At 47.0% G+C, this 18306-nt stretch overlaps 1 protein-coding gene and 1 long non-coding RNA gene across 2 annotated transcripts in view; one reads left to right on the forward strand and one right to left on the reverse strand.

The window, feature by feature from the left end:
* Nucleotides 1-2551: 2551 nt before the first annotated feature.
* Nucleotides 2552-10357, reverse strand: LOC308553021. The gene is made up of 3 exons (XR_013998175.1): nucleotides 10017-10357; nucleotides 9513-9602; nucleotides 2552-2890 (listed from the first exon to the last, which is right to left on the reverse strand). It is a non-coding gene; the product is annotated as an uncharacterized lncRNA (long non-coding RNA).
* Nucleotides 10358-11612: 1255 nt separating this feature from the next.
* WWC2 (WW and C2 domain containing 2) overlaps nucleotides 11613-18306 on the forward strand; it is a 130916-nt gene continuing 124222 nt past the window's right edge. Inside the window, exon 1 of the mRNA XM_081129100.1 lies at nucleotides 11613-11822. Within this exon, the coding sequence (XP_080985226.1) occupies nucleotides 11692-11822 (131 nt within the window). The 5' untranslated portion in view covers nucleotides 11613-11691. The remainder of the gene's footprint in view (nucleotides 11823-18306) is intronic.

Below are 18306 nucleotides of genomic sequence, written 5' to 3' on the forward strand. Positions count from 1 at the left end.
AACAGAAATCCATCAAGAGGTTTAACTATTACGTAGCTCTGGTGAATAGATTTAAGTCAAGGACATCTCAACATGCGATTTCTCTGGGCATGGAGCCCAAATTAGTTTTATGGTGCTGAATCTCCCATATTTATTTTTAAGTGAATGCTTTATAAATCATTATTCTATTATCCATGATATAAATTTTTATGGGTCAATATGAAAGAATGAAAAAGCATAAGGCCATGAGGCTTACAACCACAATGGCAGAAGGATGGACTTTTCATGCCAGTTACAATTGAAGAGCCAAAGTCATCAGGAGAATTTTCTGGCCTTTATGACAGTTCGGAGTCCATCTGTTTCATCTGCTGTTTGGCTGTCTAAGTGATTGAACTCTACTTCCTCTACATGATAATGAACTTTTAAGAACAAACAAAAACTTTTATCTGAGGACTGTGCACGGATGTGTCGCATTACATATTTAAGTAGACCTTTATACAAACCTCAGTTTTATATCTTCAGTAATGCAGTGTATTTGGTCTTTAGAATTATAATTTTTTAAAAATATATCTTTATTGATTTCAGAGAGAGGAAAGGAGAGGGAGAGAGAGAGATAGAAACATCAATGATGAGAGAGTCATTGATCGGCTGCCTAGCCCGCAACCTGGGCACGTGCCCTGACCGGGAATCGAACCCCGGTCGCCTGGATTCTAGGTCAACGCTCAACTGCTGAGCCACGCCCAACAGGGCTAAAATTTTAATTTTTAAGCATTTAATCCAAGTTATAGGTATAGTCCTTGCTACTGAGGTGTCATTATTTCTAGGCCCTCTAAGAAGACCAACTAGGATGTGTGTATACAAACTCATGGGCACACCCATATTTTTAATCATCTATCTGTCTATATTAAGCTAAACAGGAGTATATATTGATGTATCCAACATTAGTCTAGCACCAAGGTTCATTCTAGACTCCCCCCTTGCTTATTTGTAACTCCCTTTTTTTGTCTTTCATTTTTTGGCAATGAGAAACCTGCCTTGGGTCTACCTAAACCTTTACTAATAGACCTTTACTAATAGACCTTTATACAAACCTCAATTCTGAATGAAGACACAAAGTAAAGAGCCAATGTGCTGCTCACAACATTTGTCCACACTAACCACTGCTCTGCTATGATATGCCAAGAACATGGGCACTGGAGTTAGTCTCCTCGGGTTTGGGCCTCAGTTTCCTCACTTAAAGTTGTGTGACCTTGGGTGGACGAGCTGAATGATCTGTGCCTACGGTCCTTCCCCTCTCAAAAAGGAGTCATAATAGTACATATTCCATAGGTTGATTGGAAGGTGTAATTAGTTTATATAAGTGAAGCAGTTATAGCAGTACCTGGCTCGTGGAAAGTGCTCTATAATTAACTTTGTAAAACAAGTCTATACCAGAAGCTTTGTTTGACCAAAGTATCTAATAGCCAACAAGAACCTGATGACTTTGAATTTTGAGAGGGCTTGTAAATATGATTTATAAATCAATATAATGCATAAAGAAAAATCATTTCAGTATGGAAAACCTCTAGCAGTTTAATATTTGCTCTGTGTGAATCAGCGCTTTCCTCTGTGGCAAACCTAGTAACTGTAACTTCTCCAAATCGCGCATTATTCCTTTAGTGTGTTGTCACGAATCTACATCCAATCCCTCTCCCTCTTTTTTTTTTTTTTTAAATCATTATTACTGTTTTCTACTGGACTCACTTCCCTTCTACTGAGAAACTGGACATTTTCCCCCTGAAGTCTTTCATTTTTTTGTGTGTGTGGTATTGCATCACTTCAATATTCCCAGTGTGGAAGCAACACGGAGTGTGGGCATGCAACCTTGACATTTTTGGAATATTTTAAATCTTTGCAGTAGCTGTTTCTTTAAAAATGTAAAAATATCTAAAATATTTAGCCTCAACAAAGATATAAAAGATATGTTCTGACTATGTCATTTATACTTATCTCCTCTGAGCATTGTAGCTGCTCTGTACACATTCCACACATTGTCCTTTAAAGTTCATGGCTCTTGGTTCAAAATTAAATCAGGCCTCGTATAGTTAGGCACAATCAAAATATTATAGAGCCAAGAATATTCAGAGTCCATCAGGGCAATATTTACAAAATTCAATCAAAGGAGTAACTTGGAACTTATTTTTTATTTTTATTTTTTAAAGAAATTTTTTGTTGGTTTTGTTTTTAAATATGGCTTTATTGATTTCAGAGAGAGGAAGGGAGAGGGAAAGAGAGAGGGGAAACACCAGTGATGAGGGAGTCATTGATCGGCTGCCTCCTGCACACCCCCCACTGGGGAACGAGCCCACAGCCCGGGCATGTGCCTTGACTGGGAATCGAACCTCGATCTCCTGGATCATAGGTCAACGCTCAACTGCTGAGCCATGCCGGCCGGGCTAATGTGGAACTTATTCAAGAGAATCTCAGGATTATGGTAAACACACAGGTTCCCACTCCCTTCCTCCGGAGCGTTTGGGCCAATAGACCTGAGCCTGCAAATCTGAATTTTTAACAAGTGTGCCAAGCGCTGTGCACCATCAGGCAAGTTTAGAAACACTGATTTAACCCAAGAACCTGATTTTATAAAAGGAAACTGCTGCCCAGGGAAGAGGACCTGCCCAGCATTCATCGAGCACCACTCATAGAGCCCTGTGCAAGGACACTGGGAGAACATGTCACAGACAGTCTTGGGACGCAGCACTGCTACACGTCGCTGCTGGAACTGCAAATCCACACAACCTTCAGGCAGACAGTTGTGCAATACCTGTCAAAATAGTAAATGTGCTCATCCTTCGATCCAGTAATTCCAGGTGAAAACAGCGTTTCTTCAATTGTCGCTCAGACCACTTGCATCAGCAGCAACCTGGGGTTCCTGTTGAAAATGTGGAAATTCAATGTCTCATTTCAGCCGATTGAATCAGACCTCTGGGTGTGGGACCTGGTGATCTGCATTTTTAACAAGGTCATCAAGAAATTCTTATGGTCACTAAAGTTTAGGAAATGCTTCCCTAACCAGCGTGGGGAGTCAGAGCCCTGGTTGGGTAAGGGAAGCATCCACACAGAGGGGTAGCCTGGTGTGGGATATCGAAGCCCAAGAGGGGTAAGAAGAGTGTGTGCACAGGTGGAGAGTAAAAGAAGGAGGGCGAAAACAGTGTCCCCATCGAGAGGCTGCCCGGAACAGGTGTCAGAGCCTGAGCAGACCAGAGGACCATCGTGGAGGGGGCAGGGTGCCCTGGTATGGGGCGATGGAGCTCGCGTGGGGTGAGGGCTCCTGCACATCCCTGTGCCCAGCACCAGGTGTGGAGCCCACTGAGGGTAAGAAGGCTTCTGGGGTGGGTGGGCCAGGCATGAGGTGTAGAGGCCAGAGGGGTAAGGGAGGGATGAAGCAGGGCCCAGGGGTAGCTTTGGGAGATTGGTTACAGGGCCCAGGGGTAGCTTTGGGAGGTTGATTACAGGGCCCAGGGGTAGCTTTGGGAGGTTGGTTACATCCAGGGGAATTGATTAAACACGTAAGTACATTAAGGGTAAGGAGAGTCAGATTTCTCCCTGTTCGAGAAGGAAGTTAAAAATATGGAAAGGAAGCAAAACTGGCATGAATGTTGGATATGAATGGAAAGGATTCACGTAAACTCGTGGCTTTGATACATTAGATAAATGGTCATGTGAAAGTGTCTACTGAGAGAGCCCAGCTGACAGTCTCAGTGTGCCCAGGTGCTCAGACGTTTTCTCAGTACCATGTCCCACTAGAGGGACGCAGGTCCTTGGAGACACGGCTGACTCCAGCTCTGGGACAGGGAAAGCACAGGCACTTGGAATGTCTTCTCGCGCCAGAAAGCAAGGAAGTGCTCAAAGAGTGATGGAGACAAGTCAGAGGGCACAGGAAACAGCCGGAGGGAGGGAGCTCCTGTGGGCCAAATCTGAGACAATCTGAGCACAAAAAAAAGGTGCTGTAGTTGCCAGGAACTGTGGGTGGGGAAGACGGAGTGTCGGTGTTTGATGGGGACAGAGTTCACCGGGGAAGAGGAAGGTCTGGAGGTGGAAGGTGGTGATGGCTGCCCAACAGTGTGAGTGCACTTAAAGCCACTGATGTGGCCCGGCCGGGCGTGGCTCAGCAGTTGAGCGGCGACCTAGGATCCAGGAGATTGGGGTTCGATTCCCGGTCAGGGCACATGCCCGGGGTTGTGGGCTGCAGCCGATCAATGACTCTCTCATCGTTGATGTTTCTCTCTCTCTCTCTCCCTCTCCTTTCCTCTCTCTGAAATCAATAAAGATATATTTAAAAATAAAAATAATAATAAAAAAATAAAGCCACTGAATTGTACACTTAAGTTGGTTAAAATGGTATCGTTTGTGTAATGTATATTTTACCACAATAAAAAAACGGTGGTAATGGTTTATCGCACACTGAATAAAAAAAAATTCATGAGTCCCTAATGACAGAAAAATAGAAATAATGGCAAAAGTGATAAAGTTCTTCACGTAAAAATGTTGGCTGATAAATATAGGGGAAAACCACCACCTGGCACTATCAGTGTAATAACTGACGCACGTAAGCATGAATCTTCAATAAATGCCAAATCCACTGGATGAAAGATTAGTCGGGGAAACGGGTACTCACGCAGTCTCTAAGTATCTTTATTTTATTTATTTTTATACTCACCCAAGGATATTTTTTCCATTGCTTTTCAGAGAGAGTAGAAGGGGGAGAGAGATTGACAGAGACACATCGATTGGGGCCAGGGATCGAGCCTGCAACTGAGGCTCATGCTCTTGACTGGAATCAAACCCGGGACCCTTCAGTTGGCGGACTGACACTCTAACCACTGAGCAAACTGGCTACGGCTCAAAGTACCTTTAAAATGGTACCAGATATCACTTTATCTGAGGGATCAAACCGAGCACCACCGACGACGTTATGTGCCTCCTGATGAGATGAAGAGGGAAGTATAGAACCTAACCATGGAGTTTCCTTGACAAGAATTTCAATATGAATCTAATCATGAGAAAATTATCTAATTATATGTAAATTTTTCACCTGTCCAGTAAAGCAGGGTTCCCAGGTGTTGGGATGGGTGTTGGATAGTCCTCACACTTCAAGGTAAAACTACAGTATTTCTGTGTGTGTGTGTGAGAGAGAGACAGAGAAAGAGAGACGAAATATAACATACCAAAAGGTGTATAAAATATGCACATGCAATTTAACAAATAAATATAAAGCGAACAGGTTAGAAAAAATTGAACATTGTCAGAATTCCCCACCTGATGTCCTGTCCTCAAAGTCGACATCATCTCTCTCTTTAGAAGTCGGCACTATCCTGATCTTCGTGGTAATTATTTCCTGGTTTTTCTTTATACTTTTACCTCTTGCGTAGGCATCCCTAACCCATAAGGTTTGGTTTTACCTGTTTTTGTGAACTCTGTACGAATAAAATCATCCTATACAAAGTCTCCTGGTTTTTGCTTTTTAGCCAACATTATGTTTATAAAGTCACCTAATGGTTTTGTGTCACTGTAGTTCATTCTTTTATCACTGCTATATTGTACTCCGATACGACAGTGTATTTATCCACAACACCCTTTACTGAACATCTGCATGCTTCAGTTTGGGGCTACGTAAATAATACCCCTATCATCCTTCGTGTCCATGGATCCAATGCGCCTGTGAGTGGGTGTCTCTAGGGATATTCCTGGGAGTAGGACACTAGGTGGGGCCTCACTTTTCCTAAATAAGGCCACACTGTCACTGTACCAATTGTATTCCCACCCGTCATTGATGAGAATTCCTGCTGCTCCACCTCTTGCCAATCCTCGACATTAATAAACGTTAAAAATTTTGCCAATATACTGGCTGTATGAATATCTTGTGTGGTTTCAGTTTTCATTTCCCTGGTTACTAATGACATTGAGTATCTTTCCATATGTTTATTGGCAAAATATATTTCTTTGAGCATGTTTTGTTATGTAGGCCTCCCCCCACAATTCCATTTGAATATCCCCAAATCAGATAAATTTGGGAGACAATTCAGCTAAACTTCGTAAAGCCAGATTCACAGTGCTGAGTCAACATCAGGGAATCAAGAACTGAGGGGAAGAGAGGGGAAGTAGAGAAGAGCGACAGACTGATAAATAATAAGTAGAAATAAAAATTCTAATGGAAAATCCAGAGGATGGGAAAGGAGATACAAAATTGTTTTAAAACATAAGGATGAGTTTTTTCATAGATTGTAAATTGGAACAAGAAAAGTGCAAATTAAAAATGGTAAAAGGAAAATAGAACCTCATATTATTTCATTACATAAGAAAGGATGTAAATGAATTTTTATGCTAACAGTCTATCCCACAGAGCATCAGAGGTGCCATCTGAGAGCCTCACACACGTGAACATGGGATTTGAGATTTTGTTCCTTTGCACTAATGAGAAAGATTTTAAATGTTCCAATATCTTTTGAGCAACCACAGAATTTGCTCAGCGTGGGTCTCCTATCTGCAGTGAGTAAGGTAAAACCAATGCGTTTGATGTTGTTTATTAATGAGTTGGAATGATTGTTGTTGCCTAAGGTGTTGGTGTAATAATTAACTGGACGGGAAGTGGTTATGGTAATGGAGGTTTCTGGTTTGGCCCGGAACCGGGAATTCTGGAAGATCACATGCCTGTCTTCTTAAAGGCTGTCTAGACAATAAAAGTTAGGGTTTGTGGATTAGGGTTACCTATTTATAATAATTAGAGATGTTATTTACTTTAACCAGTTTGGTTGCAGAAGAAAAACAAAAATGTCACCGGTTTGACTCAGAAAAAAAGGAACATTCTCATTATATAGAAATTCCAGTTTATATAATCCCTGATCTCCTCGAGGAAACAGGGGTATTAAAATATAGACAATCAGTTCCTCTTGTCCTACACGTGAGTTGGCTCACCAGCCTAACTATAAAGGTGATAACAAGAGTTCATTCAGAGATGGTTTACACACCAGTAACTAACTCCTAACACACATCGCTGAAAATGGAGACCACATTTTACAAAGAAATAAACTAACACGTATCGAATTACTGAAGAGTTATGGGCCAAAAATAGAACTGTAGATGGGCTCCTTAATTCTATTTGACTGGCACTGACGTTGCCCTTCCAAGATTCAGCCCTGAATCCTCAGGCCTCTGCACACTTTCCGATGGGCGACATCCAATCACGTATTCGCAGTCCTGACCTTTCGTTTGAGCTGGAGTCCTGACCTTTAACTTTCTGCCGGGTATCTCTAATTTCTAAAAGCAAAGCCCATATCAGATCCCCCTTTGGACTTCCTCGTTTATTTCAGCTTTTCGAATCTCTCTTGACCGCCTAAAATCTTGGAACCACGCCAGATTCCTCCTCCCGGTCTATTCACTCGTCCCTTCTTAATCTAATCAGTGGCAAATTCTTGCCAGATCATTCCTCTCCATCCCCCACCCCCTGCCTTACCTTAGTCCTAATCCAGACCTTTATCTACCTCATACCTGCACTATCCTACCCAGCCTCCTAACCGGATGGCTCCAGCCAGTCTTGGGCTCTTTCTGGCCAGATTCCTTTCTGAGCTCTCGGCCCAGTCTTGCTGCAGGGACGCCCTGCCCGGCCTGTCTGCTCCAGTATTGGGTCTGTGCCTTGCTCATCTCTACCCCACCCGTTTTCTTTAATGATCACTTTCCTCAAGAATTGCTCCTTTGCTGGGACCTCCCTGACAGCCCGCATTCACTACAACAACTCCTGTATTTCACGATCTGAATTCTTATTTTGACACCAGGAATTACTTGGGAGTCTGTGTTGTTCTTTATGTTTAACGACTGGCCCTGCTTCCAGTGATGTGAGTGAGTGTCTTTTTGCACCTTGCTTTTTTCACTTAATATATCCTGGACATCTTTCCTTATGAGCACATACGTGATTATCTAATGCTTTTTAAATGCCTACTGAGTATGGATGCAGCATATTTCATTTAATCAGTCCCACCAGTGCTGATGGACGCTGGTGGTTTCTCCAGTTTTGCTGTTATCAAACATGCTACAGTGAATATCCTTGCATATCTTGAGAAACGTTAATAGCCATGGGACTGCTGATTAAAAGTATATACATAGCCCAGCCGGCATGGTTCAGTGGTTGAGCATTGATCCATGATCCAGGAGATCTCGGTTTGATTCCCTGTCAGGGCACGTGCCCAGTTGTGGGCTCCATCCTGCAGGAGGCAGCCGATCAATGACTCTCTCTCATCATTGATGTTTCTATCTCTCTCTCCCTCTCCCTTCCTCTCTCTGAAATCAATAAAGAAATACTTTTTTAAAAAAGTGAGGACTGCTGTCCCTTAAAAAAAAAGTATATACATACATCTTAAATTTGGATAGACATAACTAAATTACCTTTTGAAATAATTTTCACTGTCCACTCTCATTTTTTATATCACTGATTTTCCTGCCACCCAGGGTTTGGACATTGACAAAGGGGGGATCTTTGTTTCATGGTGGTTCATCCCCACAGAGAATTAGGAGAGAAAATGTAAAGCCAAAAGAAAAGGGAATTGAAGGCCAGGAAACAGACTTCCGGGGGGTTAGTGTAAGGTTCCATAGACTGGGGTAGCCTGGCATCCAGGACGGCAGGTTACATCATCTTTCTTTGTGAGTGATCAACTGAAGCTTAAGCCAAATCTAAATATATACAACTATCAAAAAGGGATCATCTTTATACTTATTTTATTTTTACAGATACGAATATAAATGAAATGAAACTTCATTGTCTTAACCACTAGGAATTGTCCAAAGGGATGCATGTAAATTGTGTGAACTCAGAACAGTGGAGTTCAAACTTGATCAAGACAAAGGAGCCTCCAGAGCAGCGACTCTCCTTTCTGTCATCTTAACTACTTTTGTGCGACCAAGTGTTTCCTGTGCCAACCAGAGGGAGAGAAGAAGTGAGCCCCTCTCTTAATTGCTTTAGAGTTTTGTTTGACTATTTAGCGTCCCTTTTTGAAGTCTCAAGATTTATGGAACAATAAATGCCATTTACCGCTCTGTGCTATTTGGGATTCCTCAATGGTTTTAAAAGTGGGTAAAAATATTTAACTGAAAGCTGATCAAATTTGAAATTACACCAAGAAGTACTGTGCTGCAATTCTTCTCATTGCAGTGAAACAAATCAAATTGTGGAAACAACAAAGTATGTTACTATTTTTAAAAATAGTAGTACGTGGACATTTTAGTATAATAAGTGTTTTTTTGTTGGAGGTGGGGGAGCCTGAAAGCAAGGAATAAACCAGAATGGTCTGGTTGGCTTGCTAATGGTGTTACTAGTATACCATAAGGTAAATTTTGACAACGCAAGTGGGCCAATTTAGAGGAGTCCAAAATAAAGCACATCCTTTTAATGTGAGAGATTAATTTTTGACAGTTCTCATGTTTTCCCCCCACAGCATTCAGAGGCCCAACCTTGAGATTACCTACAAGGATGTCATATCTCACGGGGGACTAGGGAAGCTTACCTTGTATGATCACCACTTAATGATTGAAGTGGGCAGAACCCTGGCCCAGAAGGTGGGGGCTTCTTGTTCCCAAGGGCGAAGCATAGTTTCCTGGGTGTAAAAGCACCGACCCAAAAAGATAAAGTGAGCTAATTAGTCTTAGGTGACCCTATCCCACTCCTTTCCAGGTGCTCCTAGTTCTCCAGACTTTCCGTTGTTTAAAGCTCCTGCAGGGCTGGGACAGCTCCAAGGGCAAATACAGACCCTCCAGAGGAGGCAGGTTCGGTTCCCCCCTTCCTCGGTGAAGCTGCTCCCAGCCTGGCTCTCCAGGACCACCCTACTCTCCAGGACCACCCTCCTGCACCTTGGGAGCTGACCACACAGGCCCAGACAGCCTGGGCACCTAGGGTCACTCCGCGCCCGCGCTGTAGTGAGTCTCGGTTCCCTCGGCTCCCTGCGGGCCTGTGACTCCAGGAGGGGAGATGTTGTCCCAAATCTTCAGTAAGCCCCTGCCCAGCACCGTACCCTGCACAAGGTGGGCAGTCATGACTTCTTAGCTGGCAGGATTAGGCGACTTCACGCCAACAGGGTAATGGCTGAGCTCCGAAGACTATGGTGTAGACCTGGCTGGAGAGGCGTTTGGGGGCTGGGAGGCTCCCCCAGGCCCAGGGGCTGCGGGCAGTGAATGCTGTGCCCGGGCCCGTGCGCCCCGGAGCCCGCCGCCGGGCCACTCCTGTGCTGACCAGGACTTAGTAGCTGCTGAATAAACCAGAGCTCGTGGCCGAGCGAAGACCCACGCACGTTCCTGCCCCGCGGCCAGCAGGGCCTAGGGCGGCCTGGCTCCCCGGGCGCCGCGGGCCCGCTCCCGTGCGCCGCCCACACCTTCTCGGCCTTGGCGGGCGCGGGGTGGGGGATTTCCCGGGGCGAGGGCTGGACGGAAGGGACTGGATACCGGACATGTCCACGGCCAGCCGTCCTAAACCCCTGCAGCGGAGGCCAGCGGCAGAGGGGGCGCGGGGGCCGGCCCGGCCCCGGGTGGAGCGCCCCTGCCCCGCGGGGAGGCGCGGGTGGTGACGGCGGCCACGGGGGGTGGGGGTGGGGCCCAGCGGCTTCTCGGGGTGGGGTCGGAGTCTCCCCGCGGGCCACTGGGGCGGGCGTGTCGGGCGCCCAGGGGCCGCGGAGCCCGCCCTCGTTTTCCGCCGCGAGGCCCGCGGCCTCCCGGCTGAGGTCACCCAGGGCCAGGCGCCCTGCAGAGGCCCGGGGGGCGACGCGGCCCGGACGCGCCACGGACGCGCTCTCCGTGCTTTTCACACTTCGCCACGGCCTGGGACCGCCCTCGGGGCCGGAGGGGCGCAGGGCGCGGCGGGGGGACGGGGGAGGGGCGCCTTTGTGCCCTCGGTGTGAGCCGGGCCTTTTCCTTCCGCAGAGAGCGAGCTCCCCCCACCCCTTTCCTCTCCAAAGTCCAGCGCCTGCCCTGGAAGTCGGAGAGGGCTGAGCAGGGCGCGGGACTTCTCCGTAGCTGTCTTTCCCGTCCCGAACCCTAAACGCCCGGGACGCCCAGCGGGAGGGAGAGACTTGGGGGTGGGGGGCCGGGGAGCGGCGCACCCCGGGCCGTCTCCCTCCCACCTGGCCCCGGCGCCCCGCCCCCGGCCAGGCGCCCCGCGCGCGCGGCGGCCCCGGGAGCGGCAGGGTTAAGCCCTGGAATGTGGCGGCGAGGAATGTGCATGCAGATGAGCCGGCGCGGGGCGGGGCCGGGGCGGCGCCGGGCGGGGCGCATGCTAATCGCATGCAAATGAGGAGGCCCGTCGCCGCCGCGGCCGCCGCTCCGCCGAGCTTCCCGGATCCGAGCCCAGACGGCGGCGGCTCCGGCGGCCCGGGCGCCGCGACCCTCGGCGGCCGCAGGGGGACGGGGAGGAGGAGGAAGAGGCGGAGGCAGCGGCGCGGCCGCGGGGAGGCGGAGGAGGAGGAGGGTTCGATCTCCGGCTCCGACGCAGACATGGTGGACTGATCCCCGGCGGATTCCTGGACTGGTTCCCGAGGCGCCCCCCGCGCGTGGCCCCGCCGCGCCCTGCGCCCTGCGCCCGGCAGCCCCTCGCCGGCGCCCGCGTCGGGTGCGGCGGCCCGGCCGGACGGCCCCGCTCCCGCCGCGTCCCGCGCCCGGTCCCTATGGAGGCGCCGCCCGCCGGCGAGGCCGCCGACCATGCCTAGGAGGGCCGGGAGCGGGCAGCTGCCGCTACCCCGGGGCTGGGAGGAGGCCAGGGACTACGACGGCAAGGTCTTCTACATCGACCACAACACCCGCCGGACCAGCTGGATCGACCCCCGGGACAGGTGGGCGGCCGCGCCGCGGGGGGCGCGGGACCCGCTCGGGAGCGCGGCGGCGGCTGTTGTCCGGGCGACCCGGCCGAGCGGCTGCGCCCCGGGCGCGGGGGGCGTGGGGCGCCCGCGACCCCGGGGCGCGGGGAGGGGCCGGGGCGAGGAGGCGCGGGAAGGTCTGCCGGAACCGGGCCGCCTCTGCCGGTCCGGCACTTTGGAGGGGGGCAGTTGGAACCGCCTGTTCCGGGGCCCCTTTGGCTCTCCCACTTCCCGACGCCCCCCAGGACCTTTGCGCACGACGGTCCCCGAGGGACCGGGGGAATTGGCGCCTGGGGCTGGCACTGCGTCCAGTTAACGGACCCAGAGGGGCCACCTGAGCCTGTTCCGAGCTCACCGCCGCCTACAGTCGGCGGAGTTGGACTGGAGGGCGCCGTGGGCCTGGAGGGCGCGGACCTCAGCGCGCGGAGGAGGCCCGAGCGCGAGGTGGGGCACCGGCCGTCCAGGCCACCTGGACATCTCTCTGACCGCCCTCGGCTCCCGGCCTGGACGGGGGTTCTTCACGGGGCACACTCCCGGTCAGGCCCCGAGGTCCTGGGCACGGAGGGGGGGGGCCCAGGCACCCTTCCATTCTGGGCCCTGGTCGTGGGTGTCATTGGCTTTGCCTCTCAGATTTTGGAAACATTTGTTTGGTATTTTGTTGCCTATTGTGAGTCTTCACCTGAGACGGGAACTGACTCCCAGGTTCTGTTTTGAAGTCAGAAGTGGTGAAGTGAGCGCTGGAGCTGACCCTGGGTTAGGGGGAGCGCTGACTCGCGCGCAGCACGGGTTCTGGTGGTTATGGACCGACGCACACTTTTCATTCCGGCTGGGAGGGGCCGAGGCCAGCAGGACGAAATCATTGTCTCAGGAGCCGCAGTTTAGCTGAATGTCCACAAATGTCATTCCTCTAGGCCATCTTTTTTCTTTCTTCTTTTTAATCCCTAGAAGGAAAGTTCTTTAGAGTTAGAATTATTATAAGACTAATAGGAGGTATTCCTAACTGTAAATTTGTAAATTGTCCATTAAGGAGGTATTCCTAATTGTAAGTGTAAATAATAATTCATATATTATTAGGGATAACTCCAACATTTGGACTTTTTGTCATTTCTGAAACTTTTTTTCCAGCTTGTTATGGAATGTGGCCTTAAGGGTTTATAACTTTTTCTAGGTGCTTCTATGAAACATTCCCCTTTTCTCAATTTGAAGCTGAAATAGTTTCATACTGTATATTCGCAGTTACTTTTATCCTAAGAATATTGTTTTTGGAAGCTATTAAAGAGCAATTATCGAAAGTCATAAATTACATTATAAATTTATGGAACAATCCTTATTAAATTATCCATGAAGGTATCGGTTTAGGTTTCCCTCCTGAAATGAGAAAAGGCGCCTGCCTGTGCTGAAGTTTCTTCTTGTCACAGCCGGCCGGGCTGCCTGTTGCTGGCCTGATGAAAGTTATGACAAGCATCACACCTTCACAGTCTTTCCAGACATAGCTGTTGTCATAAACATCACGCTCCAAGCCAGTTATTGCACTTTGAAACCACTTAACAGATAGTGAATGTCAGTGATGATGGTGTGCACCCAACAGTGTCCTGTATAATTATTTGACCTTTACAGTTGTGTGGGGATTCTTTCCGCTTTCTGATACTTGGAGTTGCAGGTTATTGAAATTGCAATGAATTCTTGAAATATTTAGGCATTTCAGGTTCTCTTCCATTTTCATGTTTTATTGTAGCACCTCGTTTGTGTTTACCAACAAGGACCATAAGAATATGTAATGCCTGGGTAAAGCAAATAGACGTGAAGGGAAATTAATTCTCTGGCTTGGGTTATCCATATTACTACTTCTTAAACAAGTTAAGCATGTCTGTTATTTTAAACTGTTAATGGATTAACAGTTATTATGAACTGTGCTTTCAAGAAACTGGGTAACAAGTTCATTGGATGGAGACAAACAGTTTTGACTAAGATGACTTATCCTTCCAGTTTTCTTGAAGCTGTTGGATCTTTAAGTATTTATAAATTTGGTTATTTCTGGATCTCAGTACCCAAGTTTTAAAAGGTATTCCTTGAGATCAGAGTCCACCTTGACATATTTGTGTTTTCTTTTAGGGCAATGAAGTGTCCACAAACCTTGCTAAATAGTATAAGAGATGTTGGGAGAGGATATTCAGAGGAACTATTAACTCTAGTTTAATTTTGTTACACACTCACCAAACATATGGAAAGAGAGATGGTAGCAGGCCAATTGGAGTGTGCCCATTCTTCTACAGGATCAAATTACATATCCTGAAAAAGAATGACTTGATGTACTGTGGATTTGCAGTACTTTTGAACTTTTAAAACCATTTAATTAAAATGATCATGATGATTTATTCAGTCATATTTATGTTAAGAAAAAGAATTTTGTGTTTTTGATAGTCTATCAGAATTTGAGAGGTATTTCTGGTTGTATAAATAATTATGCAGATTTAATGGGGGAACGGTGGGGATTTTATAAGAACTTATTTCATTCAATAAGTTGTGATTTTAAAATATTGAAGTATTAGCTTAAAATACTTTCAAGCTTTTGGAGGTAGGTGAAATAATGCAAACTTTGCGGACGTAATCAGAGCCTTTGTTGCTCCACCACTTAACCCAGTGAACTTAAGTGAGTTTCTGACTCCCTCTGCACCTCCATTTTTCAACTCTAAAGTGAGGGTATCGGGATAGTCTGACTCCCGATAGTCTGACCACCTACCTCATAGGGGTGTTTGGGGGCCCATAATTAGGGCCAAATAGTAGTAGTTGTAGTGTTGTCATTGAGGTTTAGGAGCTGGACGTGGCTCAGCAATTGAGTATTGACCTAGGATCCAGGAGATCACTGTTCGATTCCCAGGTTGTGGGCTCCATCCCCAGTTGGGTGCCTGCAGGAGGCAGCTGATCAATGACTCTCTCATCATTGATGTTTCTGTCTCTCCCTCGCCTTTCCTCTCTGAAATCAATAAAGATATATTCAAAAAAAAAAAAGGAACTGAGTGATAGTTCAGGTTACCCCTGATAATAGTAGAGACACTAGTTTACTCAGCGTTTATTGTCTGACAGCACTGTGCTAAGCTCTAACTGGGATCTCATTTAATTCTCCCATTAGTGGGCAGCTGCTGTTATTATGGTCCAGTTATAGATAAGGAAACGGAGTCATGGAGTCGTGGAGAGATTGCTGTTGCTGTTGAGTGTGAAGCCAGGATTTGAAACCAGATAGTCTGACTCCCGATCCAGTGCTCCTTTCTTTACTCTAACAGGCTGCAGGGACTGGACATGCTCAGGAGTCTTTGGGTGGAGTACAACCTCTGCCCAGTGTTGATTTTTCAGGCTGAATGAGCAGTCTTTATTGATCTTTAAAGGTTCCTGTCAACTTTTTACACCCCTGTGATCCCTGAGCTAGCCACACGCAGAGTCTGGTTCATGGATGCCTTGCGAGTGTGGGTTGTTGTGGACCCAAGTTGACCGCATTGAACCACAGCACAGGTCCAGATAGAAGTGAAAATTCAGTGTATTCCTGGGCACCTTAGAACTTCTATGTAGGGGAAGAGTTAAGAGCTCCATCTCATCCCTGAATGAATTATAATTTTACTGTAACAGTTTCAACTTTGCTCCCTCCACTAATCCTGGGGAAATCTCCCTGCCCTTAATTTCTAGGCCCCCCCCAGTGGGCCACTCTCCTTGAACTCCCCCAGGAGTGTTATTCTGCAGGTCTCCTCCCTCATTCCCCTCTATTTTGCTCACCAGGGACACCCTTTGACCACACCAATTGGTGTTTATGGTGGGCCATAGATCGTGGCCAAATGGTGTGGTGCCTTAAAAAAAAAAAGACTATATTCAACATAGGAGAAAAGGTTGGATGGATTCATTGCCTCTTGGAGGAGTAAGGGGCTAAGGTGGCAGGCTTCAGAGATGGGGTGAGTGGTTTTACACACTCCAAGGAGAATTCTGCTCCTTTTCTATTCTCGGATTGAATATTACCCAACTGTACTTGAACTTAAAAGATTTGCCGCCACACAAAATGACTTTACCTTAAAACTTGTCAATGGATGGTAATCTTTGGTTTATGGCTAGTGTCAGATGTTGAGCAACCTGTACTTTCTAATCCAAGGGAAGAAATCCTTGGGGGGGGGGGGAGTGGTGACAGTGAGGCGGAAGAGAGTGTCAGCTGGGTGTCCTCGATGATTGAGTTCACGTTTGGCACTCTAGCTGTTTGTGGCACATGGTTAGGATGTGAGAAGCTCTGGATTGTCTTTCTTTCAAAGTCAAAGCAAGGAATTTTGCTAAACCTACTGCTAGAGTGTAAACTCAAGAGACCTCCCTGATTTCTTACTACTGCCTTCTGTATCCTTGTGCATGGTAGGTGTTAACTGGATATCAGTTAGCTCAGTTAATGAAGAACGCTGTGAAGTAAATGAAAGTATTAACTGAGGTACTCTCTTGTTTCTGGTGTCTTATTGTTGGACTTTCAAAAACTGTACCCATAACCACCAACAACCAGAGAACATTGACTTTCCAGTTAGATTAAAAATAATGAGAAATAAGCTGGTACATTTTGACTAACAGTATAAGGATGTTACTTGCTTATAAGAGCAAAGAAAACAAAATCAGCCTTTATAGTCTATGTCACAGGTGCCATTGTCATAGGCTGCTGGAAGTCACGCCTGCAGCCAGCTCCAGGCTTTGGTGCCAGGTGGTTTCTTGTGAATTGCTTGAGTGATGACGGTATTTGAAGTGTGGAGAGGTTGTTAAAAGAAGATTTTTTTAAAAAGCACTCTGAGAAGCACTAACTTAAACTCAACTACGCTGTCTTCCAAAAATCCCAAGGAGATATTTTTTGTTTCAACAATTGGCTATAATGCTTGTTGGAGCACACAGTCGTTGCTTAGTATAAGATTAAAATTTCTTCCCTGACTTGAATAGTCCGCAGTCTGCAGTTCAGTTTTGTTGGAAGACTCAGGACAATGATTGCTTTTTCAAGAAAGACCATTATTTATAAGTAATTTTTTTTTAGCTACAGGTCACTAAGTTGTGAGCTACATAGTGAGCCACTGTGGCTCACGCAGGCCACTGTTTCCATCTCATGTGGGGAAGCCCCGCCTGTGGGAGCTGGAGAGGTTGCCTGGTAAATGGTACTTGAGTCACCGGCTGTGGGAAAATGAAGCCACCGCTCCGGAGGGGCGTGGCCGGCTTCCTCTCGCTGATGTGGGAGTTGCTGAAATGGCAGGGAGCCGTTAGCTCTAAATGTGCGAACTCCTTGAGGTGGGGCCTGGGTCTGTGTGTGTGCCAGTCCTATGCACGGGGTTGATATTGGTTGAACTGGTTTCCTGTTTGAATTTTAGATTAACTTTTTCATCCGTTTCTGAAGCTCCTGCTATTATAAAAATTACCACCGAAGTATACAGGATAGGAAAGGGATTTCTTTCTTAAATCCTCACGTGAGGACATGCTCAGAGAGAGGAAGGGAGAGAGAAACATCGATCGGTGTCTTTCCGTACGTGCCCCGACCAGGGGTTGAACCCTCACCCCAGGTGTGTGCCCTGACCGGGAATCGAACCGGCAACCTTTCGGTGCACAGGGCGATGCTCAACCAACTGAGCCACTCCGGCTGGATGGAAAGGGATTTTTAAAGGCATAGTGTGTATGTAAGTTGTAGGTTAAAAATGATGTACCAACTATAGAGGTTCAGAATGTTTTCAACGTCATCAGTGTTTTCCCCCCAATTATTTATCTTATTTTTTATTTGAGATTTAAAAATCACATAAAATTCGCCATTTTAACCATTTTAAAGCGTACAATTCAGTGGTTTTTACTATACTCACAGAGTGTGACCGTGGCCATTGTACAATTCCTGGACATTTTTATCAGCCCAAAAGGAGCCTCATACCCCTGGGAGCTCATCCTGCATGCTTTTCCCTCCCCTGCTGCCTTTGACAACCGCTAATCTACTTAATGTCTCTATGGTTTTGCCTATTCTGGACCTTTCATATAAATGGAATCATGTAATTTTGGTGCCTGGCTCTGTCACTTAGCATGGTATTTTTCAAGGTGCGTCCATGCCGTAGCACGTGCCAGTGCGTCCTTCCTTGCTTTGTATGACTTTGTTTATCCATTCCTCAGCTGATTGGCACCTGGCTGGTTTCCGCTTTGGGCCTATTGAGAATAGTGCTGCATGGACATTCGTGTGTAATTTTGTATGAATATATGTTTCAGTTCTCTTGAAATATACCTAGAGGTAGAATTGCTAGGTCATACGGTAATTCTGTGCTTAACGTTTTGAGGACCTGCCAAGACTGTTTTCCAAAGTGGATACACCATTTTATACCCCGCCAGTGGCGTCGGAGGATTCCCGTTTCTCTCCATCCTTACCAGCGCTGGTTATTTTCTCTCTTTCAAAGCATTTCTGGTGGGCCGGAGGTAGTGTCTTCCTGTGGGTTTG

This window comes from Miniopterus schreibersii (genome assembly GCF_964146895.1).
Source record: "Miniopterus schreibersii genome assembly, chromosome: 2".
NCBI lineage: Eukaryota > Metazoa > Chordata > Mammalia > Chiroptera > Miniopteridae > Miniopterus > Miniopterus schreibersii.